The 27042-nt window shown below is 39.8% G+C and overlaps 1 protein-coding gene across 4 annotated transcripts in view; it reads left to right on the top strand.

Moving 5' to 3' along the window:
- Positions 1 to 20909, top strand: part of PEMT (phosphatidylethanolamine N-methyltransferase) — a 194442-nt gene extending 173533 nt beyond the window's left edge. For all 4 annotated transcript variants that reach the window (XM_044661709.1, XM_044661691.1, XM_044661700.1 and 1 more), the window contains exons 6-7: positions 9692 to 9766; positions 20551 to 20909. In XM_044661709.1, the coding sequence (XP_044517644.1) occupies positions 9692 to 9766; positions 20551 to 20608 (133 nt within the window). In that variant the 3' untranslated portion in view covers positions 20609 to 20909. The remainder of the gene's footprint in view (positions 1 to 9691; positions 9767 to 20550) is intronic.
- The last annotated feature ends 6133 nt before the right edge of the window (positions 20910 to 27042 follow it).

Below are 27042 nucleotides of genomic sequence, written 5' to 3'. Positions count from 1 at the left end.
TATATATATATGTAATTCAAGAATGGATAGGCACTGCTACTATCAGTACCACCATGGTGCATACAACAATCTCATTTACCTTCATTTCACTGGTTTTTCCTCTAAGAGGAAGTTTGCTAGACATGGGAATTAAGGAGATTTTGGATAGCATTGTGGTTCAATAAAAGGAACATTGATTTGGGAGTCAGAGGACTTGAGTTCAGATCCCACCTCTTTGTGACCTCGGTAAGTCACTAAAACTCCTATGGATCTTGGTGACTTCCTCTGTAAAATGAGGGTGTTGGACTAGATGGTCTTTAAGGTCCCTTCTAGCTCTTAGACCACATCTATGATCCTGTGGTCCAGTGATCCATGGACACTGAAGTTCATAATAATAATTGTTTATTGTATAACATAATAATATAATATAATAGTAATAATATTTAACCACATATAATGCAAATATGTACCATTATATCATAATAAAATAATAATGGCCTTTATAATGCCTACATACTATCAGTCAGAATTTTGCTTAAGATAGCTCTATCTCCTGAGCCCAGGGGCTTAATTCCTAAAGTTTTGATAGGTTATTTTCAAAATCTTCAAATCCCATGATAAGAACTCTGGAAAATATATTTTAGGAAGACTCCATCAGAGGACTGACTGGGTATCACATGAAATGACCCTAGGCTAGATCATGTTCCAGGGTTGATTAGAAGCCTGAAATTCAATATGAGCTTTCTCCTAATCTAAGTGCATCCTCGCATAAAGTACACACAAGCACCTAGCTGGGGGCTGGCCATTCCACGGGCCAGTAATTGGATCATGGTGCTCATGGAGAGAGTGACAGGTAGCTGTTTGACTGTCCACAGTGATCTACAAAAGTCTTTGGCCATTTGCTGGCATTAGCCGTTTTTTTCCACTCTGTTCCACTTAGACTGTAAGTGTCCCAGCCCAAGGATACATTGCTTTTCTCTTTTTTTCTATGCCCCTTCAGCAACACCCAATACAGGGTTCCCATTGTCTCTTCATGTGGGGAGGATGTGCTATAAGGTAGTGACGGGTTTAGGGATAGAAATTTCTACAAGCAACTTTGTCAAGTATCCAGCCATCTCAGCCAGAGCTGGAGACAGGAGGTCCTGGGTTCATATGTGACCTCAGACACTTTCTAGCTGTATGACCCTGGGCAAGTCACTTAACCCCCATTGCCTAGCTCTTACCACTCTTCTGCCTTGTAACCAATACACAGTATTGATTCTAAGACAGAAGGTAAAGGTTTTTTAAAATCTATTTATTTTACAGTCTTTGTGTTATATTAATATGCTATATTAATATTTAATTTATTTGTTATTAATAACAAATCATTATTTAAATTAATTGGTTTATTATTACATATAACAATAAATTTCTACATAAGTTTTTCAAACTTACAGAATTCAAATTGTCTTTCTTCCTCCCCCTTCAAGAGCTGGCCAGCAATTCAATATGGGTTATGCATATATTATCATACAAAATATATTTCCATAGAAGGTAAGGGGGAAAAAAAGAATCCAGCTCTCTCCACAAACTCCTCTTCTAGTTCTCTTCTAGCATGTACCATCATAAAGTGTTAACTCCAGAAGGCATTTCATCACTCTTTTTTATCTGACTTCATCATTTTACAGAGATAATAAATGAGGGGGACATGACTTGGTCAGGGAAAAATAACAATTTAATATCAGAAATAACTCTAGAAGAACTCAGGTCTTCTGACTTTCAACCCAGTGCTCTATCCATTCTACCATCTGTTGTGAAGGCCTTGAAAATAGGAACTGGAAGATTTCATTAACCCAGTTAGTTACCCAGCTCTGCTGATTTTATCAAGTACACTAGAAGGAGAAAAAAATCCAGTAATTAGAGGAGAGGGTACAGTGGAGTATGTTTTCAAAAAGAGTTGTTTTAATTCATGCTGATTAGATGATCAGCAGGTTAGTATTGGCATCAGAAAGACCTGGGTTCACTTCCCCTCCCAATGCTCAATAATTGCTCTCAATTCTGCTTTCAAAGACTGCAAGCCACAGGGCTGCTGCTCAGCTTTGATAGAGAGAAACCTCTCTACCAATGAAATAAAAAAATCTGAAACCCCTCCCCCCTTTTCCCAAATTACATTTCCCAATCAATGCTGGAAAGGTAGCTGAATCAGAGTTATAGAACCACAGAATACCAGAGACAGAAAGGTCCTCAAGAATGAAATTAGCAGCTGTTAATTTCCTTTTTCTTAGAGAAGAAAGAAAAAAAAAAAAGAGCCCTAGTGAGTAGAGGGTATGACACTGTAATATGAGGAAGATAATATAAATATATATATACATTTTATACATTTATATATACACACATGTTTGTGCTATATAAATGTCAGTTTTTACAGTGATAAGAAAGTGAAATATCATCATCTTAATCAAATGGAGCCCAGGCAGAAATGGTCTTTGGACTATCTCACTATTTTGCTATTTATTTCTCTTCTATTAAATGTTCTAAGGCCAGTTGCAAAGGTGGATTAAAGAGCTGCTTTTTTTTATTTGAATAAAAGTATTAGTATGAAAGCTTATCTTTAGTAAGCCTGATATAACTCAAGGAGCAAACCATACCACAAGGACAATGTGTGCCTTGTGCAGCTCCCACATGATTTTTATTTCTTTTGCTCAGGCTCAGTAGTTTGAGAGCTCTTTGTTCTTCCCTCCCCATTCCCCACCTCCACCCCATCTTAGGGATTGAGTAGTGTGATGTCTGTCCGTATTGTGTCCAGGCAATGGTGGACAACTTTATAGCCTGCGATGAAGTACAGTTTCCACCACTGATTGAATTCTCTAGGATGTTTGGAGATCTGCATTTGGAGTGTGAGGATTTATTTGTCAGTACCCAACCAATAATTCTAGGTGGCCAGTAGGTGCTCATTTTGCATAGCTGGCCATGACCGAGTGGTCATTCACTTTCTTTCTTTTTAATTTTATTTATTTATTTGTTTGTTTTGATTTAGAATATTTTTCCATGGTTACATGATTCTTATTCTTTTCCTCCCTTCCTCTCTCCCCCCTCCTGTAGCCAAGGAGCAATTCCACTGGGTTTTACATGTATCATTGGGTCATACTTTCTTGTATAATCTATATTGCCATTACTGTTATTAGTAGAACTCAGGCCACAGTCCCAATGAGAGAGTTCCCAACCTTCCATTAAGTTATCATACAGGTGTGTGTACTTTGTGTGCGAATAAAATAAGAACACCTGAACCAGCTCTGGAATGGAGGCAGAAATCTAGAAAGAAGCCAGGACAGAAATCTTCCAGGTAATAAGAGCACCTTCCTCACAGAGTTGTGAGGGTTAAATGGGCTAATAATATGTGCAGTGCTTTGCCAACCTTAAAGTGCAATATAAATACGAGCTATTACAAGTATGTGTTTGGTATCTCTTATCAGGGAATGATTATCCACTGTGCTCACCAACTGGGGCCCCCTTATCTTCTCCTTCCAGTTATTTATTATCCCCAGTTCTTCCTTTGAGCTCCTGCTCCCCACTTTGGGGATAGGCATGGTCTAGGGTAAAGATTAGATGTCTCTAGAGGCAGTGAGGCGGTTTGGAGCTTATCCCACGCACACTACCACCACCACACTTTGTACTCTGGAGGCCTTGTCTGACTCCTGCCACAGGCAGCCTAGTGCCTCTGTTCTCAGGTATTTGCTAATCCTAGCTTTTGCTGGACTGATCTAGACATAAGTGCCCTGGGGACAGGGAGGAGAGGTGAGAAGCAGGGGAAAGTCTCTTGGTGTTCCCTTGATAGAACCACCTGAAAAACAATGCATTCTCCCAGCCAGAGAAAAACATAGAGTTCTTAACCTTGAGGCTCTGAACATGTTTGAAAAAACATTGAAAACTTTATTTCAGTGTCATTTATTTCCTTTGTAATCCCAAGTATTTGCTTTTGTGTAATGTTCTAAGAAGGTGTCCATAAGCTTCACCAAATTGCTAAAAACATCTATGACAAAAAAAAGCTTAAGAACTTCTGACATAGAGGATTCTTTGGCAACAAAAAAAAAAAAAGGAAGAAAAAGAAAATTATAGAGTTAAATTTTTTTTTTAATTACTAGAATTTATTTCCAGGTATCTCAGCCCCTCCTTCACCATGGAAGGCATCATCCAGCAAACAGATATGGATATATAGATTATGTCTTTAGTGTCCTCAATTCTCTGTTCTCTGGAGGTGAACATTAACAAGTTACTCTTTAAATATTAAATCTGTAGCTATATATAATGTTCTCTTCGTTTTACTCATTTCACTCTTTATTATCTTGTTTAGTTCTTCCCAAGTTTTAAAAAAATTAGCCTGCTCATAGTTTCTTATGGCACAGTAGGATTCCATCCCAATCATATACTACAGTTTGTTTAGCCATTCTCAAATTGATGGGCATCCCTTTGATTTGCAGTTCTTTGCTACCATAAAGACAGCTGCTATCAATATTTTGTATTTGATTTCCCTTATCTCCTTGGGAAATAGACCCAGCAATGGTATACATAGTTTTATAGCTTTCTATGCATAATTCCAATTGCTCTTCAAAATGGATGGATCAGTTCACAGTTCTACCAACAATGTATTAGTGTTCCCCCAAATTATATTTTTAAGTGGGTTTATCATGCCAACATAAGGGAGATCTCACTGAAGAGCATTACTAGAGGGGAAGGAAATAGATAATATGCCTACAGTAGGAAGCAAATATTTAGTAATGAATTTAGACTGGGAGAAACCAGTGTATTAGAAGGCTACCTTCTTTGACAGAGTATTATATCTCCACAAGTAGCATTCTGAACCAGGAGAAGGGATACATAATTTCCTTACAGGAGGCTTGTGCCCAGAATGGTGGTGGGAGGTGAGAAAAGGGAATGACAGCCCAAGAGATGAAATGCCATGCTTTTAGGATGGAAATCGGTCGTGTCGAGGATAGTGAGTAGGACACAGAACAACACAGTTTAGGACCCAAGGTAATTTCTGCCATGTAACTATCCAACATTGCTTCTCTGAGGAATTGATACTTCTCTAAGTGTAAGATGCAGCAGAAAGCCAACAAGTCCAGTCATCAGGAATTTATTAAATGCCTTCTATGTTCTAGGCATTACTAAGAACTTACTCTCTAATGGAGAAAAGGGCTAGGTGGTGGGGATGGTGGATGATATGAGGCAAGATCTATAAGGGTAATAATATAGAAATTAGTTAGTAGGGGGAGCTCAGACTCAGTACTTTGGAAGTTTTAGCCCCATAAAGAACTCAGAGTATACAGAAGGAATAAAGAAATGTGTAACATGCTAATTTTTTAAACATCAGAATAAACTGAAAGGGCATAGAAATAACAGAGAATAAAACAAAGGAAAATTTTTAATGACATAGTAAAAGAAAAACAAATCATATAAGGGAAGCAAGGTAGAAGATTTTAAACTAATTATTCAACTGGGAGGTAAAAGAAAAGGTGCAATATAGAGGAAGAAATAAAATATCCAAACAAAAGAAAGAAATCAGTAATAGAAGTAAAATACAAAAACCAGGGAAAGAGAAGGCAAATGGGGACAGAGGATGGGGACAAAACCTGTAGGGTATAGATTAGCACCAAAGAAGTTTTATAAGAGTAATTGCAGAGGCAAAGAAGAAAGGAGGTTTAACATTGTTTTTAAAGTAATACTAAAGAAACAAGGAGAAAAACACAAAACTAATTTTCATAACTTAAATGTGAATGGACTAAACAATCCAATTAAATGAAAGTGAGTAGCAGAATGTATAAGAAAGACACAAACTGGAAACAAGAAACACATCTTTTAAAAAAGCAAAGACACACAAAGAATAAAAAGGAGGGTCTAGAACAAAATTTACTGTGTACCAAAAGAATTTTCTTAAAAACAGAAGTTTAGGAGGCAGCTAGGTAGCTCAGTAGATTAAGAACCAGACCTGGAGACTGGAGGTCCCGAGTTCAGTTCTGGCCTCAGATTAGACTACATAGCTGTATGATCCTGAACAAATAATTTAATTCCCATTGCCTAGCCCTTACCACTTTTCTGCCTTAGAATTGATACACAGTATTGATTCTAGGATAAGGTAAGGGTTTAAAAACAAACAAACAGAGGTTTTAATCATGCTATCAGAAACAGCAGAAAGTAAAGAAAAAATTCACAATATTATTAGAGATAAATAAGGAAACAATATTATTTTTAAGGTAATAACACTAGACTATGAACCAGACATGAGAAGCTATTTCTCCCTATTTTTCACATACTATGAGTTCAGAACACAGCTGTCTACCTGTTGTTTTTCTCCAACAGAAAGTAAACTTCTTGAAGGCAGAGACCACTTCTTTTTTTCTTTTGTATTTCCCCCAATTAGCATAATGTCTGGCACATTCATAGGAACCTAATAATTGATTGATGAATGAATGAATCATGATTAAGGTTCCTGGTCAAGGACCATATCTTTTCCTTCTCTCATGTTCTCTGTGATAAAGCAAGGTTGGGCACACAATGAGGAGCACAAAATGAATGAATAAAAGGCATCTTTAGTAAATAGGCATACAATATATATAGTGGAAAATGAGTCTCTTGAGTTCTTTTTGATTCACTCCTCTGACATACCTAGACTTTGGACTTTGGGTACTAAAGAACTCTCAAATATACAAGTGCTCCTTGAGATAGAAATTTATGGATCATCTATTATATGTGAGGCCTGGTGTGAGCTTTTAGAATGCAAAAATGTCAAAGCCATAGTCCAAAGGTCGGCAACGTATGGCTCTCGAGCCATATCTGGCTCTTTTGAGGGCCAGATATGGCTCTTTCTGCAAGAGCCATAAAGTCAATTTTTTTTCAGGCGCTGCTACAGGAGCGCACACTGTGAGCACTGTACGGCTCTCACGAAATTACATTTTAAAAAAATGTACCGTTTATGGCTCTCACGGCCAAAAAGGTTGCCGACCCCTGCCATAGTCCCTGCCTTGAAAGAGCTTAAAATCTAATTAGAAAACTATTTCACAGCCCCCACATTCCAAAAACATTTCCAAGATTATCTACTAACCTGACCTGGCCCTATTTAGTGTGAGATTAAGCAGGTTCAGGTGTTCCATCATCTATAGCAGAGGTCAGCAACATATGGCTCTCAGGCCATATCTGGCTCCATCTCCCCACCAGCCAGTCTGGGCAGAGCCCCAGGATGTGCCCTGGGGGTCCTTCAGCCCCCACCCCATATTCCAGCACCTTCTACCTCCATCCTCCTTCTTCCGCAGGTGTTTATGGCTCTCATGGCCAAAAAGGTTGCCGACCATTGATACAGAATGAACACAGTCTAGCAAGGATGGATAGTAATAATATATGTTCGATAATATATGGTATAATATGTTACATATAATATACTATATCATTATTATACTGTCATATATGAATATATCATACTATAATATGTAATCTATTTTATGTAATATATTATAACATAGTATATTATGTATTAATATAGCATAATAAAATATTGTATACTCTTATGTATAAAATATACTGATATAAAAATCTAGTTTATTATAATTTAATGTTTTATATAATAATATATCATTATATAACATATAATCTATTACAACAGAGCATATTCTATATTAATATAGCACAATATAATATTGTGTAATCTGTTACATATAAATATACTGATATATCATAACTATGTAATTTATTATAATTTAATGTGTTCTGCATCATAATATAACAATACATAATCTACTTTGAGGCATTTTATAATAATATATAATATATCTTAATATTTCTTTTGTGTTTTAGGATTTAATGTTTTTCCCCCAACCTGTGGCCCATCTGCCTCTCAGTGATCAGTAGCCAAAAGTTGTCTGTGATTCCTTCCATAGAGAAGGAGGTGCACCTCCCAGCCCCTGTGCCTGAGGTCCCCATTCTTATTTTGAAAACCTTATAATTGCTGTGAATGTCAGGAAGCTGCCTTGTAGGGAGCAGCTTGATACAGTGGAAGTATCTCTGGCTATACTGAGGACTTGAGGTCCAACCCCTAATGTTTATTATTAGTTCATGACTTTTCACAAATCACTTAACTTATTGTGCCTCAGTTTCCTCTTTTGTTAAAAGAGGGGTGGGTCTGGATGGGCTCCAAGGCCCCTTTGGGCACTAAATCTGATCATATGACCTGTTCCTTCTCAAATCTCTTTCAGTATTACAGAATACATACAAACCCTACAAATATGAACATAGAATTTGAAATGAAAAGACCTGATTTTTTAATCCAGTTCTGCCTCTAACTTACCTTGGATGAATTACTTTCTCTCTCTTGGGCTGTTTCCTCACTTACAAAATGAGACAGTTGATCCTTAAATCCCCTTCCACTTCTAAAATCCAGTGATTTTAAGGGATGATCAGAACTCCTCAAAGTGAAGAGAGTCACAGAAGCTCATTCATTTTCATTTTTAAGGTAAATATCTTCTATGATAGCAAAGTAATGGAAACAAGGTAGTTTCCTTCCTAAAAGCAGGTGGGAGGATCATTGTTCCACTTCCCTAAGCTCACTTGCTTAAAAAAATGGCATATATAGAAATCACAGGCCATCAGAATTACAAGGAACCAAGATGGTGTAGGGATTAAATTTATAATTGGACTAAATATAAGAGAATATGGTTGCCGATTTAAAAACAATTAATATAGCTCAAGTCAAAATGACTTTTAGCAGCTTTATTTACAAAAAGAGAGGGAAAGAGTGAAAGTGGAGAAATGTATAAGAGGGTAGAGTAAGATATCTAACCTAACACACTAAGTATTTGCTGCAGTCTGTAAGAATAAAAATTAATGAATACTCCAAGTATTTAAATTTATAGGATTTAATAACAACAAAGTGAAAGAGAAAAGGGGTTCCTTCAGCAGAGTGAGCAGAGCAAAGAGCCAGAGACCCAGCAGCCTACCACGCTCAGGCCAAAGCCCCCCAAAAAAGCCCCTGCAGCATGGGTTTCAGCAGAATTATAAACAAACCCACACCAGGGTGCAATACCTGGATGCAAGGCAAGGGAACACCGGAAAGAATAAAGAATGCTAGGAAATGAAGTCCCCAGGATACAAAATTTTAAAACTAGTTAGCCCTCAGCTGGAGGGCCCGATGGTGAATAAAACAAGGGTTCCACCCATGTGGCCTCCTCCAAGAAGGGGAGGCCTCTCCCAAAACTAATATTTCCAGAACCCAAAAAAGGAGTCAGCTTTTCACTCACACATTGCCGTCCTTGTCCAAGATCCTTCAAGAGCTCAAAGACCTGGCAAAGACCACCTGACAGGAAGTTCAGGCCCTTTTTAAAGACCTTTTTTATGTCACTTCTTGTCCCTTCCTCCGCTTAATGGGGACCAACTGCAGTCTTTAAATTTGCTTAACACTACCCAGGGGACAGTCAGTCTCTTCTTGAGGTGTAAACCACTTTAGTAGGGGTATCTTCACCTTTGGTTGATTAGATTTAAAAATGGGCAAGGGGAGAATCAATGCCATCTTCACAATGGTCTTAGAGACCATCTGATCTAATTCTCTCATTTTACCAGTGAGGAAACTGAGGCACAGTGTGACCCATTCAATGTTTATATTTAGTTAGGGTCAATGCCTGAGCTAGAACTGCGCAAACACTTACTCAGCCTTCTAAAGCTTCCCCCACGTTTTCTCTTTCCTTTCCAGGAATGCCAGCCCTACAGGACTGCTGCTGACAGTCGTTGTAGGCCTCACCTACACAGTCGCCATCTTGTATGAAGAGTAAGTAGCTTTGAAACATGGAATCTCTCACATGAAGAAACAGATCCCCTGGTCAGGGATGGTGGACTGAGGAGGAGGCGAACAGTAATAAGAACACTGGCCCTCTTCTAGTTTCCTAACTCAGAGAGGAATGATTGATTCTTCCCTCTCCTGGGGACAGTTGGGGAACTGACCTGATCTTATGGGTGCCCTCACCAGGTCCATTAACCACTGTCTATGTCACTGGGACTGTCTATGTCATCTGTTTCCAGTGATGAAGAAGAGAGAAATGAGGTGGATTTAGTATTCACCTGGGGCAGGCCACAGCTGGCTGTGCATCTGGCTGCTCTCCTGCCTTTGGCATGAGGGCTTTGTTAATTACGCATCAACTTAGGAGTGAAGTTCTCCTTGCCGCCATCTCCCTGCCTTTCCCTACTCCCTTAACCCGCATTTCTCTCTTCCATCATGATGCCAAGCTAACAACTCCAACCAGGCTTCCCGTGTGCAGAGAAATTGATTTACTTCAATCAATAGGAATGTGAGGATTATAAACTAATTACAAGTGCACAGAATAGACCCTGAGTGCAGCTTTGAAGGTAGTAGTTAGTCTCTCCTCTGATTCCACTCAGCCCAGAGAAATAGGCAAAGGGAAATGGGTTGCATTGACTGGTCCCAGAACTCATGAAAGGAGGACACCCTTTTATCCCAGAGTCCTTTTGCAAAAATTTTATCAGAGCCTGGGACCTAGAATCAATTAGTCAAAAATATTGACAGAAGGGGGCAGCTAGGTAGCTCAGTGGATTGAGAGCCAGACCTAGAGACGGGAGGTCCTAGGTTCAAATCTGGCCTCAGACACTTCCCAGCTGTATGACCCTGGGCAAGTCACTTGACCCCCATTGCCTACCCTCACCACTCTTCTGCCTTGGAGCCAATATTCAGTATTGACTCCAAGAAGGAAGGTAAGGGTTTAAAAAAAATGATGGACAGAATCCTAAAAAGATGTTCCATCTCACCACACTAAATAATATGAAATTCAAGACACAGAATACTCAGCAATGACAAGAAGATAAGTGAAAGAACCCACCACAAAGTCAAAAAATCACTGAAGACCAACTCACCAGCCCATCACTTTTCCAGCTCTCATCACTACTATGTCACCAACTCCCTTCCCTCCCTCTCCCCACCCCCCAGCATTGGACCTGGGGCCATTCCATGTGGTTGTGACAGTTTTAGGCAGCCTCCTTCAGTTTCTTTTGGCAGTGTACTAGGGGTCCCCATACCCAGAGTGGGTGAAGGTCCCCTTGCTCATCAGCTTTCCCACATCCCTCCAATACTGTTGATATGCTGGCTTGGGATAGCCATTTGACTTAAATGACTAGGCAGTTTTAGTCATCAGACTTTGGGAATTAACCCTTTGGTAGAAGGTTTCCTTCTGCTGGGATGAGTTAAAGCCCATGGACCAGAACAGTTCCGTGGCTCAAGAAGGAAATGAGTGAGGAGGCTGAGAACAGGAAAGTGGAGAAGAAACCAGAAATGAAACACTGATTAGAATTAATTAATACAGCACTGGAGGAAACTGGAGCCAGATGAGGGAGGGAGAGAGAGGTGGAGAAGAGACCCAGGTTCAATGTGTCTCCAAATACTTCTTTACATAGCAAGTGTCCTTGGAGAGCCTTCTCTGATCTGACCCCTTTACAACTAGTCCAAAATCAACTTTAGCCTAGTAAAGGCTTAAAAAAGACTCTACTACACTATACAGTTGTCAGGCTCTCTGCAATGGCCCAACTGGACAGCCTCATCCGGCTCTGATAGTGTGAGAGAACAGAGAATAGACAGCAAGGGCCATCACCAGACCTTCTGATGGAAAAGGATTGGGAACAAGCAATTTTTTAGCCAGGACAAGATAGCAAAATAGACAGCAATTAAGAATGGCAAAAGCTGACTGAGCAGAGGGAGGAAAGCTTTCAGGAGAAAAAGCCCAAGTCCTAGCCTACAAAGAAAGGAGAAGCTATCACCCCAAACTCTGCAAGATCTCTGTGAGAGCAATGCTACAACTCAAAAATGGTTCTGAAGGGCAATTGGAATTAAGCAAAAAAAAAGAACTAAGAAATAAGTAATTGGAGCCTGTAAGGAAAAATATTAGCAAGTCTAATCAAACAGTAAATTATCCATAGAGTGCCTGGCAGATTTGGAATGGCAAAATGCAGAAGCAGAATAAATAGTAGAACAATTTTTTTTAAAGATTAGAAGATTATATGAGAACTTCTAGAAAAGCAAGATACTGAACTAGAACACAATACCGCTTTCCCATTATTGAACAGAATTAGAGAAATGTTACTTGGAGCAATAAGACAAGATGGCAAAATTCAAGGTATAAATAACCTCCAGAGAGAATACAAAACTATCTCTATTTTCAAATGGCATGATAAGACTTTTCAAAAAACCTGAATCAACCTCCCCAATCCCCTAAATTGGGATGATTAATAACTAGCAAGGTAGCAAAGGCAAAAGAATCAGTAGCATTTCTCTGCAATATTTTTTAAATAGAAAGAAATGAAATTTAAAGAGAAATTCCCTTCAAAGTAACTACTAATTATATGTATTTATGTGTGTGTGTATATGCAGATATATATGGGAGTTAAATTACAGAGACAGAAAAATGATATAACTACAACTACAAAGCTCTTCTCTTTTTGAACTTTTCCTTCTGTCTTAGAATCAATGCTAAGTATTGGTTCTAAGGCAGAAGAGAAGTAAGAGCTAGGCAATAGGGGTTAAGTAATTTGCTCAGAGTCACACAGCTAGGAGATGTCCGAGGCCAAATTAGAACCCAGGTCCTCCTGATTCCAGACCTGGCGTTTGATCCACTTTGCTACCTAGCTGCCTCTACAAAGCATTCTTGACAGAAAGAGACTTAAATAATTGGAGAGATATTTACCATTTACAGTTGGAGCATGCCAATATAATAAATAGGATAGTGTTGCTTATGACAACTGCTTTAATTTACACATTGAGTATGATGCCAATCAAATTACTGTAGGAATGCTCTTTTAAAACTAGACAAGGTAAGGCAAGCATTTATTGAGCACCTACCTACTAATGTCCCAATCACTGTGGTAAGTGCACAGGAGAAAAAAGAAAGGGCAAAAATGTTCTCTTGCCCTCAAAGAGCTCACATTCTAATGGAGGAGACAACATGCAAACAGCTATGTCCATCCAGCTGAGAGGGTAGAGGAAAGTAGTACTATGAGAAGCTTGAAGATGGATCAAAAGTAAAATAATTATTCATTAAGAAGAACAAAAGGCCTAGAATCTCAAGGGAGATAATTAGAAAAAGTATGAAGGAGGCATAGTATTTCTAGACTTCAAAATAAATTATAAAGCACTAATCATCAGATCTACTTGGTGCTGGTTTCCAAAAAGAAAAAAGAAAAGTAGATTACTGAACTAGATTATTTAATTAAGCAAGAAGCAAAAGCAGTGGAAAAGAGTAGCTCAATGTTTATTAAACACAAATACAGAATTTATTGTTGAAAGGATTCTTTTTTACAAGAACTGCCAAGAAAACTGAAAAGCAATTTGGCAGAAATTAGATTTACAAGAACACCTAACAGCAAAGGTGTTAAACACACAGCCTGCAGTCCCATCAAAGCCATATTCCCAAGTGCAGTGGAACCAAATTAAAATGGAAATGGACATATTTAACCAAATAAACAAAAATACATTAAAACATAGAAAACATTAATATGTGGTTTTCTAAGGCAATATGGAGCCCTTAGGAATCTTTCTTTATGGTATAGTAATCCCCATTTTTATTTGAGTTTGACATCACTACCTTATATCACAAGTTACAATTAGCTCAAGATGGATATGTTACATAAATATAAAATATAAAAAATATGGGCAACTGGGTGGTTCAATGGATAGAGAACCAGACCTAGAGACAGAAGGTCCTGGGTTCAAATCTGGCTTCAGATACTTCCTAGCTCTGTGATCCTGAGCAAGACACTTAACCTCATTGACTAGCCCTTACTGCTCTTCTGCTTTGGATCTGATACATACTTAAGCAGAAGGTAAGGGTTTGAAAGAGAGAGAGAGAAATTAAGGTCATGTGCCTTTCACAACTGTAATTGAAGGAATTTTTTTTTCAAAATTTCTTTTTTATTCTTATAAATTTGACAAACTACAAGTTTGAACATTTCCCTATATAAAGGACAGAATAGGAGGGAATTGCAAAAGAAGATATGGTTCTCTACAATGTACAACTTGAGATATTGTTATATATTTCAGATTTAACATGGTAGCTAAAACCCACGTCTATCAACTGGTCCTCTCCTGAACTTCCTTCTGCTTTCTATGTTTATTTTTCTTAATGACTTATTGGTTCTGTTCTTTCTTTTCGCCTTATTTTTAATGTTGCTCTCATTACCTCCACTCTCCCCCACCTCAGAAACAACAATAAATAAAAGCCCTCCTTTTTACAGATTAGTATAGTTACACAGAGTGAGTCCACATTGGCCATGTGTCTCATTTTGATCCTTTAGCCCACCCCCTCTCTCGGAAGCATGCTTCCTCATGGTCTAGAATCACAATTGGTCATTGTGCTCATGAGAGCACATCCTTTAAATTGTTTTCCTTTACAATGTTTTAATTACATGAATTGTTCTCCATATCTGCTCACTTCACTCTGCACCAGTTTAAAGAAATCTTCCTAAGTTTTTCTGAATTCATCTCTTTCATTATTTTTACATCAAACTAATATTCCATTGCATTCATATGCCATCAGTTCATTCCTTTGTTCACAGGTCAGTGAGCACTATGTAAGTAAAGTCCACTCTCTCTGGACAACATGCTTCAAAGCAAATTAGAACTATACAGTGTCCTCAGCCAGGGAATGGCTTAACAAATTATGGTATTTAAATGCAGTGGAATATTATTTATACCAGATTAATTTACTGCAATGATTTTTCCCCCAAGTAACTCTCTTTTCTAACTTTCTTGATTTTGTTTAATACAAAAACTTTTTACAGAATCATGCAATTTGACAGTTTGAAGGGACCTAAGTGGCCTATATCTAGGCCAGGTCATAAATAAAAACAGTCCCCATAATGGCATACCCAGCCTCTGGTTTGAAGACCTCTAGAGAGAGACTAAAGACTAAAGGCAGGTCATCCCATTATTAAACCACTCTGATTGTAGGAAAGTTTTTCCTGACTTGGACCCTAAATTGACCTCTTTTCAAACCTCTTTTCAACTTCAATCCGTGGTTCCTTGTCTCATCCTCTTAGGCCAAGCAAAACAAGTTGAATCCCTCCTCCATCTAATGGTGCTTCAAATAATTAAACACAGGTAACCTGTCATTTTGCCCCTAGTCCTCTCCTGAATCTTCCCTCCTCCAATCTACACATGCCCAGTTCCTTCAGCCAGTCCTTCCATGCATGCAAGGCCCTCTCCCCTGGTCAGTCTCCTCTGAACATCCTCTAGCTTGTCAGTATCCTTCTCAAACTGTTGTCCAGGCTTGAACAGAAGTGCTCTGGAAGAGGTCAGAGTCCTGCAGGCCTCTCACCTTCCCATTCCTGGAAGCCCTGCATCTCCTAGGGCAGCCCATGGTCACTTTAGCTTTTATGACCTCTCATAGCTGACCTTGCAGTCCACCAAAGCCCCTGACCTCTTTCAGAACAACTGCTGAGTGGCAGTACCTCATTCACTTTACGTGTGTGAAACTGATTTTTTTTTTTTTTGCAAGACTGTCCATCTGTTGCATGTGAGTTTCTTCTGTTCAGATATAGCCCAATACACTAGCCCTTTGGTATCAAACTGAAATAGAGACAGGAGCCATTAATCTGTACATAAGATCTGTGTGGATCACATATTGACTTATTTTTAAATTGTAATATTTCCTATTTCATGATCTTTTTTATTTTTTTTTTGCTAAATATTTCCCAATTACATTTTTAAAAAATCCTTACCGTATCCTAGTATTCAGAACTATATAGAAGAATGGTAAAGGGCTAGGCAAATGGAGTTGAGTGACTTGCCCAGGGACTCCCTGCTTAGAAGTTTCTGAGGCCAGATATGAACCCAGAAAGATGAGTCTTCCTGACTCCTGGCCAGGCTCTCTACCTACTGTAGCAAATAGCTAGTGCACTAGCTGCACCCCAAATACATTTTAATCTGGTTCAGGTCACATTTGGGAGTTTCATGGGTTCTTTTGGATCCTGACTGCCATTTAGCATGTTGACAGTAGATACCTTCCATCTTTGTATCATCTGAAAATTTGATAAGCATAGCATCTATGCTTTTATCCAAATCATTGATCAAAACATTAAACAGCAAAATGCCACGTACAGATCCCTGAGGTTCTCTACTACAGACCTTCTGCCAGGATGACATTAACTCTACTCTTTGAGTCTAGCCATCCAACTAGTCCCGAGTCCATTCTGACTATATTATTGTCTAAGCTTTATCAGTATTAATTATGATACTCTCCCTCTTTCCCCTACCCCAAAATAGTATGATCAAAAGTACGATCAATAGTTGATCAAAAGCTTTGATAAAATCTAAGTAAACTATATCCACAGAATCACCCTCATTTACTGGTTTAGTAACCTGCCCAAAAAAGAAAATGAGGTTAGTCCTTTATGACCTGTTCTTGATGAAGCCAAGCTGACTCACCCTTTCCCTTTCTAGATGTTCAGTAAGCATCTCTAATGATCCATTCTAGATTTTCCCAGGAATTGAAGTCAAGATCACTGACCTAGTTTTCAAAATCAGCTTTTTCCAATCTTGTGGTACCTCTCCTATTTGCCATGATTTATCAGATATCACTGACTAGCTCAAAAATCACATCTCCTAGTTCTTTCAGGACCTGAGAATGTGGGTCATCTAGACCAGGTGTTTAAAATTTATCAAGGGCAGCTAGGTGTTGTCTTACTTTCTCTTTACTTACCTTGAGTGTCTTCTTAGTCATTTTTGTTTTTTTAGTTTAAAGGTCATTCTCTTTTGCAGAGAATATAGAAACAAAATATGACTTAGGTGAGCAACTCTTCCTTCACTCTTTTGTCAATTATCATCATCCCCATCCATCTCAAGCAAAAGTCCTGTCCCTTCTTTGATCTCTATTTTTCTTCCACATAGCTTTTTGTAAAAAATCCTCATTATCTTCCACTTCCGTTGCCAGCTTCAGTGGAATATGTCAGCTTCTTTATCATCATCATCTTCTTTAACCTGACCTTGCTTCCATTTGGAGTATATTTCTTTTTAAAATATAACTTGGTTGGTGAGTTCTCTCTACATCCATAAACCATTTTTTCTTATCATTGTAATTATTTCCCTTTATGTCTTCAGAATTTCATCTTTGTTCATCTCCTATCCCTTTGGTGTCTATTTTCCCTGAAGTATTTTGCATTATGCCCTTCTCTTTGTTCTGAACTCTTTGAAGTCTAATCTCTCAAAACCTATGCCCAACTATGCCTAGATGTCCTCTCCTCTATCACAAATTCTCCAAAGGGGTGATCACTTCCTCCCAGGTTTTCATCATTTCCATCCCCCAACAAACAGTTCTTCCCAGTTAGTGAAAATCAGATCCAAAAGAAGCTTTTCTTTTGTGAGTTCCTCTATCTTTTTTGAAAGATGAAATTATCACTAAGGAAAGTCAAGAATTTATTAATTTCTCTGCTTTTGGCAGAAAAGAATGAGATCTCTAGCAAATGTTTGAAAGTAGCAGTCCACTATACCTACTTTATCACACCTCTGTGCTATGCTTATCATCTGTTTCTCAAACTCCAATAAGTCAAAGTCCATACTGCACTACTATGTATAATGGCACCCAGGTTTTGTGTCTCTAATCTATTCCATTGATCAACTTTTCTATTTTTTATCCACTACCAAATAGTTCTGTTAGCTGCTGCTTGTAGCATATTTAAAATTTTAGAACCACTGGTCTCTCTTTTAAGGGAAAAATTCGTAGTCAAACAAGGAGTAGAGGAGATCATAAAAAAACCAGACCATTTTCAAAACAAAAAAACAAGAAGGTTTTGCAGGAATAAAATCAGTAAAGTCAGAATGAGAAATTAAATTGGTAGAACGGGAAGAACATTTGCATCAGTTTTCATAGAGAAGAATCTAGTTGCAAAAGTCCAACATGTGGAGAGTCATTCCATAAACAGTTTTCAAAAGAACTGCAAATTATAAATGACAACATGAAAACATGCTCCAGATCACTAATAGCAACAGTAATGCTGAATAAAACAACTCTGTCATTGACAGAGAAGTTGACAAAGATGACAGTGGTCACTATTGAAGAGACAAGGTTAGGAAGAAAGTCCAATTGCTCCATGAAGGGTTCAGAACAAAGGGAGGGCCATAATATAAAATACTTTTTTTATTTTTTATTTTTATTATTTTTTTAAACCCTTAACTTCTGTGTATTGGCTCCAAGGCAGAAGAGTAGTAAGGGCTAGGCAATGGGGGTTAAGTGACTTGCTCAGGGTCACACAGCTGGGAAGTGTCTGAGGTCAGATTTGAACCTAGGACTTCCCATCTCTAGGCCTGGCTCTCAATCCACTGAGCTACCCAGCTGTCCCCTATAAAATACTTTAGGAGAAATCAATACCGAAGGGATAGGAGATGAACAAAGATGAAATTCTGAAGACATAAAGGGACCAATTAATTATTCTGGACTCCCAAAAAATGTGGAATTCTGCAAAAAAAAAAAAAGTCACAAACCTGACAATATCTTCTGACCCAGGTGACCCTCCTCTTGGCAGATACCCCAGAAGGAAGTCCAAGACAGAACAAAAAATGGACCCCAATATTCATAGCACTATTCTTTTTTTAATCAAAAGAACTGAACTAAAAACAACATAGCTTCCTAATAGTATGGGAATGGCTAAAAAAAACTATGGCATATGAATGTAATGGAATTAATACTCCATTGTACAGTAAGAAATGGCAAGTGAGGAACTCAGAGAAGTATGGAAAGATTTATATGAACTGTTACAGAGTGAAATAAGCTAAACCAAGAGTGCAGTATTCACAGTGATTAGAACATAATAGATTAAAAAAAAGATCACTAAAAGGAAGTCAAACTCTGCATAATTGATAAAGCAGCCCTCAAAAACTCAAAGTTTTTCTTCCTTACTGCAGAGATGTGGGGGACTACTAGGACTGAATAATGTATAAATGTTAGCTATAGTTACTCTATCAAATATTTTTACTTTGTAATTTTTCTTTGTCACAAAAGAGAATTCAAAATGGAGACAAGCATGAAATGGCTATTAGGTAAAGGCAAATATCAAAACATTAAAATATTGTTTATGCCCAAGTACAGATCCTGCATCAGATTCTGAGGGAGATTCAAAGATGTAGAAGAGATTGTCCTTGTCCTAAAGGACTTAGCTTTTTATAGGAGAGCTAAGACACAGATACAAGTAATTAATATAGCTACTAAAATATGATAAGTGCCACAATAAGTAGCACTTATACATTAAGCACTTCAAAGGACCGAAAAAAATTCATGGGCACTGGATAGAGTAGATACGGAGTCAATAAGACTCATCATCCTGAATTCAAATCTTCCTCAGACACTTATTAGCTGTGTGACCTTCTTTGCCTCAGTTTCCTCATCTGTAAAATGAGCTGGAGAAGGAAATGGCAAACCATCTCTGCCAAGAACACCCCAAAAGGGGTCATGGAGAATTGGGCACCCTGAAAATTACTAACAACATACATTAAGCATTTAAGGAATCACAAAGAAACTTGAAAACCTGGTAAGGACCTTGGTTCTTAGTTCCTCTGGTCCAGCCTCCCCATTTCACAGATGAGAAAACTGAGGACGAGACTTTTCTAAGTCAGATAAGTAACAGAGCCAGCACCCCAAATCTCATGCACACTCCATTATGCCATAACTCCCCTCTCTGTGCACTGGCAGGCCTTCCCACAGGACACAGGATCTGAGTTGGATCTTAAAAGGATGGCTAGAATTTCAGAAAGTGGAGATGCAGGGTGAGGATATTCCAAGAGAAAGGGAACAGCCTGAGCAAAGTCAGGATGCACAGAGAGTATTCAGGGAATGGTGAGTCCCCTATAACTGCAGGTGAAGGGGATAATGTGAAATCTGGCTGCAAAGGTAGATTTGGGAGCAATATTGTAGAGGATCAGGGATGCCAGCCTAAGGAGTTTGGGCATTCCTCCAGTGGAGGAATCATTCTAAAAAAGATTAGATTAGTCATGATGGTTCCCCTTTACCAGGCACAGTGTTTTTGTATCTGATCCCCAAAACTGGTGGCCAGAGAAGGCAGATAGGGCTCCCAAGAGCCTGGGATCTTCTCAGCCGAAACACCATATCAGACCCCTATCCCCAAATAGGGGATGAGGACTAAGAACAAGTGTGCCAGTACAAAGTAGAGCTTTTGGATTCTAGTGCAGGCAAGTCTTTGGCCTGTGTGCTCATCTGTTCTATGAGGAAGCTAAGGCTGCAGCTCCTGAGTCCTGAGAGGGGTGCTCTTGGGCAGTGGGGTGGGAATGGAGAGGTCTGAGAAGGGTGCCCTTAGATAGGGGCTGTAGATGGTGAGGTCTGCTAAGGGGCACCTGGGTAGGAAATCTTTATTGCCTGCTATCAATAGCTGGATGATCTGAGAGCAATTGTTTCCCAAACCTTGATGCTGGGAGGAGAGAGAAGATATTGCTTCAAACCAGTTGCTGATGATTTTTTTCTTATCTCTGCTCTCTCTTCCCTGTCCTTTCCTTTTCCCCCCACCCCAACCCTCTTACCCTGCCCCCTCAAAAAAAAACAACTCATACAGGCCTTTCACTGAGGAGATCTACCAGCAAAAAGCTCAGCAATTAAAGAAGAATAAATAAATAATACCAGCTGAATTTGTGTTGGAGAATGGGTAGTGGACGAAGTGGGGCTGAATGCATTGCTGGGAGACAGACTCTCTCCCCTATTTCATATGTTGGATAATTTCAAATGAAATGTCCTGGTGACCACCTGGGTACTCAGCTCCCACCTTTCTCCTCCCCACCCCCAGGCTGGGGGTGGTAAAATAAGGTGCCTTTTGAAACTGCTGCCTGGGGACCAAGGAGGGTCCACCATTGCTATGTTCCTTCACCCACCTACCCCCAACTTCCCAACTCAATAAAAAAGAAATGGCCTAATTCAGACCTACCTCTCCAATTATCTTTGCATCCACTAGTGAAATGAGTAAGAGCTGGGATTCTTGGGATCTTGAATAACAAGCAGGCACAGGGTAAAAACCCTGCAAAGTAATGTGTGGTCTTAGAGAAAAGGAGGCCACGAGAGGCAAGATTGTCTTCCTAGAAAAACACACACACACACACACACACACACACACACACACACACACACACTACACAGAGGGGTATTTCTAGACCTATTATCTCCACTAAACTTCGGTTCTCCAGCCACTGGAAGACTGGCTGCATTGTAGGCAGAATAAATTTAATACATCTCTTGCACTGCATGAAAAACCATTGTACCCTCTGGCCAAATGATGAGCCCCTTACAGACAAGTCAGGCCTAGAAAAAAGCACCGTTTGGGTTTCTGTGAGCAATGAGGCTATGAGTCTGGTTATACTGTTAAGGAGAATGGAGAGGGGAGATGCCTCTGCCACCAGGTGCAGAAGGGCAATGAAGTACCATGGACCTAGTCTGACATTTTGCCCCAGGCACACAGAACGTGCTCAGAATTGTAGTCCAATGAAAAGGCTAGAATCAGACCATAAAGTAGTTTGTGCCTTATATTTCTACAGAACTTTCTACATCACTCCCTGATAGATAGGCAGGTAGAGCCAATGTCATCCCTCCAGTCTGACACTTTAGAGTGCTGTATTATTTATTCTAGAGAAGGAAATAGCAAACTCCTCCAATCTCTTTGCTAGGAAAACTTCAAATGGGGTCACAGTCGGACATGACTGAAATGACTCAATAATAAAGTCATTATTCATGTTGGCTCTCCCAGTATACTCTATTTCTAGGTCGTTATCTGTTCTACTACCACAAATGTATCTAATTTGGGAAGAGAAACAGTCGTTTTAGATCGGCCAATATTTATTGAGCCTAGAACGGACAGCCCTGTGCTAGGTAAGCTCTTGGATGAAGGAAGAGGCCACAAAGATGAAAAAGAGCAGAGAGCCCTCAGAAAGTTTGGAAAGAGAAAAGTAATGCATATGAAATATATATGAAGGATCTACATTTACTTATATCAGATATTCACATAATTTACCTACTTACAGTATAATTATGTTTGCCATAGAATTAAATGTTATATTTGATAACTCAAACAATAAGTGCTGTGGGTCAGAAGAGTAAGAGGTCTCTGTTGCTGGGATGAATCAGGCAGGCCTTCGTGGAGGAGGTAGAACTTGATGAAGCTTTGAAGGACAAGCAGAACTGAATACTCAGAAGACGAATGAACCAGTTCTTGGTTTCAGTAAGCCAAGGCAACACAGGGAATGTGGTGAGCTTCTGTCTAGAAAATTCCCTATGAAGGGGAAAGGAAAGGAAGAGAATAAGCACGTATGTGAAATCTACTATGTGCCAGGACCTATGCTTTTCAAATATTATCTCAGTGCTTTACAAATGTCCTAAATGCTTTACAAATATTATCTTGTTTGATCCTCACAACAACCCTGAGAGGTAAGTACTATTATTATCCTGAGTTTATGTTGAGGGAACTAAGGCACAGGGTCACACAACTAATAAGTTGTGAAGCTAAATGCAAACTCAGGTCTTCCCAATTCCAAGCCCAGCACTTTATCCACTGAACCACCTAGCTGCCCACACCAACCTTTGATCGGCACTTAATGCCTTGGATTGAACCTTATCTTTTATTGAACAAAGGCTTTGGCAGTTTCCACCATTGTTTCCAAACCTAGTCTATTCATCAAACCCAAATCACCCTCAGAAAAGCAGTGCTAATCAATAAATGTTTATTAAATGTCTGCTATATGCCAGGCACTGTGCTAAGTGCTAAGGATATAAATACAAAAGTAAAGGCAATCCTTGCCCTCAAGTTGCTTACAGTCTAATCCGGGGGCAGACAACATACAAAAGGAAGCTAAAGAGCAATGGTGGCATTGGGGGTAGGTACCCAGTGAGGGGTCATCATGGAGAAGACAGAGAAATCCTAAAGTATGTCAGAGTAATTAAGAAATGGAATGTCTTGACTGAGCACCCTCTTTAAATAGAGGTTTGGAGTTTATGGCTCCATCTTCCAATCAGAGAGGCAGAGGGTAGTGATGAAGTAGAGAACCAAGGCTGGTGAGGATGATGAGATTATCCCAAGATCGAGCTGCCTGGGGAATGGTGGAGAAGGCAGAGAAGTCTCAAAGTGAGGATTCTATGACAAGGGCCTCTGGTCAGCAGAGCAAAGAAGGAATTCATATACCCTTGGAGAGTGACAGACTGTCCAAAAAGGTTCCCCAACTATTCCTCTCAACATACCTTTATACCCATCCCTCAACCCTAGCTCCTAATTGCTATAGAGGCTTAGAGCTTGGTCAGACATCAAAGAACCCAAGGCCATCGATTCCATCCCAGGCCATTGATTCCATCTCAGGCCATCGCCAGGCATCCTGACTCTTGTCCTGCCACTAAACTTTGATGACTGGAAGAGAGAGTGAGGCTGATGACTTCATGCAACTCTGCCTCACTTAAATCCAATTCATGCACTAGATAAGGAGCTATGTCATTTGGTCCTCTTCAGAAATAAAGGACAAACAACACCTAGGGTGGGACAGTAATTGGCCAGATTAATTTAGGAGGCATCTGACAAGAGAAAGCAAGGTTTCAGAGAGCATAAGATCCATCAGACAAGCTAGTTTTTAGGGGTTTGGCTGAGGGCTGCCCTTTGGGGAAAAATGGTAATTTCCGAGGACACAAAGACCAAGAAAGTCTTCTAGGAGTGTTGAAAACAGACGTGAAGAGGGCATCTAGGTGACTCAGAAGAAAGATGGGAGGTCCTGGGTTCAAATGAGACCTCAGACATTTCCTAGCTGTGTGATTCTGGGTAATCACTGAACCCCCGTTGCCTGGCCCTTACCACTATTCTGCCTTGGAACTAATATACAGTATTGAGTCTGAGGCAGAAGGTAAGGGTTTAAAAAAGAAAGAAAAGAAAAGAGATGTGAAGAGATGAGTGCCCAGAGTGGCCTGGAGGTTTCAAGTTCCCATCTCAGTATCTATCTTTCCCTTACCCCATCTTCTCCTGAGCTTTTGGGGGCTGTGTTACTTCCTCACCCCTACAGGCCTTTATTGGTCTTTCCCAACCTTTTTAAATTGATATTTGACTCTACCCAAAAGGAAAATTATTCTTTCATGTATTTACCAACAAGTCTAAATTAAGCAGTGAAATTCACTACCTGTAGCTATCTTGTGCAAGCGGCCATTTTTCTACAAGCAACATCAAGTTAGGTTTCAGAATTAGAACCCCAAAGGAGCCAGGAGTCAATTAAAAGACTGTTGGGGCAGCACTATATAAGGAGGTGGATCCCAGGCAAATCAGCTCAGTCCTGAGCGTGGGTGAGAGGGTGAAGGGACATTTTGGGTACTCTCCATTGAACCCCTCTAATCTACTTCAGGAGTGAGATTAGCTTGAATCCTCAATGCTGTGTCCAGTTGTTCCGGTCTATCTCCATTACAACTTGCATTCTGCAGCTTATATATATCATCAAGCATGTTGCCATCAACTTCTACAAATCATCTTTAAAGAACATCAGCCACTTATCATCTGACTTAACTAGCTCGGTCATCTACAAGCTAGTGAGCAGAAGCTGAAACCAAGCTGAGTGTGGAACTTTCACCAGAGGCTTTCCCACTCTTCTAGATTTAGCATTAGATTTTCCTAATCCTCTATCCTTCCCCCTCTTTCCTAAGTTCCCAACATCCTTAGTTAATTAAAGAAGTTACCTGTAAAAGAAGTTGTAGTCATCAACTTCTGAAGAAACCTCCATTCTGTTAGAGTTGACAGTTTGGGAATTCTAATAGGCTTTCCACACATTCAAGCCTGTGAATATCAACTCTACTGACTTTATACCATCTTAGCCATATTTAACATCAAACAAGATAGTCTGTTGATATCTCCAGGGGAGCCATTGGGCTTGGGCCCTCAGTGTGAAGGACTCTCAAAGCTCTTGCCTGCAGAGGGTTTGAATTGCTACTGGCCTCAACCCCTGCCCAATCCCTGCAAGCTGTGCTGTGGAGCTGCCAGTCATTTAGCAGCCAGAGAATCACCTTTATATACCCCACTAGACTTTTTGCAGTTCCCTGCAGATCCTGAGCAGATCCCGGTCCCATACCTTCATGGAGCCTTGTTCTTAACTATTATCACCATTCAACCAACTGCTTTGAGTTTCCCAGATCCAACTCCTCTTCAGATGCTGAGGAACTTGTAAGATTCAAAGAGATAAGAAAATAACCACAAAAGCAGTGAGGGGAAAATCTGGAGGTAGAAATCTGGCTGAAACTGCACCCGTTAGAGGGGGCAGCTGGGTAGCTCAGTGGATAGAGAGTCAGGTGTAGAGACATGAAATCCTAGGTTCAAATCTGACCTCAGATATTTCCTAGTTGTGTGTCCCTGGGCAAGTCACATAACCCCCATTGCCTAGCCCTTACCACCCTTCTGCCCTAGAATCAATAATTGCAAGATGAAAGCTAAGGATTAAAAAAAAAATTACACCTTTTAGACAGCAGCCTGGCCCACCTGCTTTTAACACTTGCCCTGGTCTCTGGTTGTCTAGTCTCTACCTCCCTTCATTATTCCTTCTTGGCACAAAACTGCTAAGAAATGCCCCCCAGATCTGGGGAAGACTTAATTGGACAGAATCGGGATCAAAAGATGGAAATAATAGGGAGGGAATCTGATTTGGGAACAAATGACATAACACCTTTTGCCAAAGGTTGCCCCCCCTTTCTGCCCTTCATTTTCAGACCTCAAGGTAGTGATCCACTTTGTAAATACTGCATCCTTCCCCCATTTGTCTCAATTAAAGGAAGAACTTCTGAGGAGAGCTGTCCAACAACAGGAAAAGTAGCTTCTGGAGGGAGAGAAGACCTCAGTCCACACTGAAATTTTGGTATAACCTCTATCAGATTCTTCGCTATCTTATCTAGGTGAAGGGGGAGAGAATTTGGATGGAAAAATGGCAGAAAAAAATGGAAAAAAGATGGAAAAATGGCCAAAAATTATTCCTATCTATATATAATGGGGGGGGGGGTACAATAAAATATTACTGGAGAAAGTATGGCAGCAGGAGCTCGGTGGCCATCTGCCAGGGGCATAAAAGAGGTCCCTGTATTAGGCTAGAGACTGAATTAGAGGACCTCTAAGTCCCCTTCTAAAGCTGAGATTTTCTGTGACCAGTCACAGCATCACACAATACTACACAAAAATGGAGCTCTTCTAGATTACTTTGGGAGTTTGGGGTAGGGAAGAAGTACCAACTTTTTCTGAGGACAATAAGAAAATGAAGGGTCAAAGGGCCTCCCCAGGTCACATACATATACACACTCGTGTTTGTTGGTTTTTAACCTTTATCTTCTGTCTACTAAATATTGGTCCCAAGGCAGAAGAGCAGGAACCATTAGGCAATGGGGGTTAAGTGACTTGCCCAGGGTCGCATAGCTAGGAAGTGTCTGAGGTCAGATTTGAACCCAGGATCTCCCAACTCTAGGCCTGGCTCACAATCCACTGAGCCACCTAGCTGTCCCCTTCCCCCAACTCATCTTTTAACCTCAGGTTCAGGTTCTGCAGACAAATCTTTAGCCATTGTTCTCCTTCCTCCACTTCTATTCTCTTTCCCAACACTACTTACCTTTCATTGAGTCTCATGCCCTGAAAGTTGAAAGAAATGATAATGTCATGGGGTGATTTGGGGGAGAATCCGGTATGGGGAAGAGGGAACAGACCTATGATTTCATTGACATAAAGGACTTAAGGTGAAGGAAATCCCTCTACCAAAGCAGATCAACATTTACTCTGCAATTTGCTTATAGTTACCTGGAGGCACCACAAGGTTAAATGCTTTGTCTAGACTCAACTGGAGTGTGTCACAGGCAGGACTTTCTCACTCATAGACCAGAAGCTTTCTTAAGAGAGGGGGAAGAAAAAAAGAGAGAGAGTGAGTGAGAGAGAGCATGGCCTAGAGGCAGCATGAGGGTTGGAAATGACACCAACCTTGCCGTAAGGAGATCTGGATTCTAGACATTCTTTCTACTGATGTCTGAAAACTCAGTTCCTTGCTTTTCTTTTTAAACTGCCCAGGAAAGGACAAAT

This window comes from Gracilinanus agilis, chromosome 1 (assembly GCF_016433145.1).
Source record: "Gracilinanus agilis isolate LMUSP501 chromosome 1, AgileGrace, whole genome shotgun sequence".
Classification (NCBI taxonomy): Eukaryota; Metazoa; Chordata; class Mammalia; order Didelphimorphia; family Didelphidae; genus Gracilinanus; species Gracilinanus agilis.
Note: the sequence above shows the minus strand (reverse complement) of the source record. Positions and strands in the feature narration are given on the sequence as shown.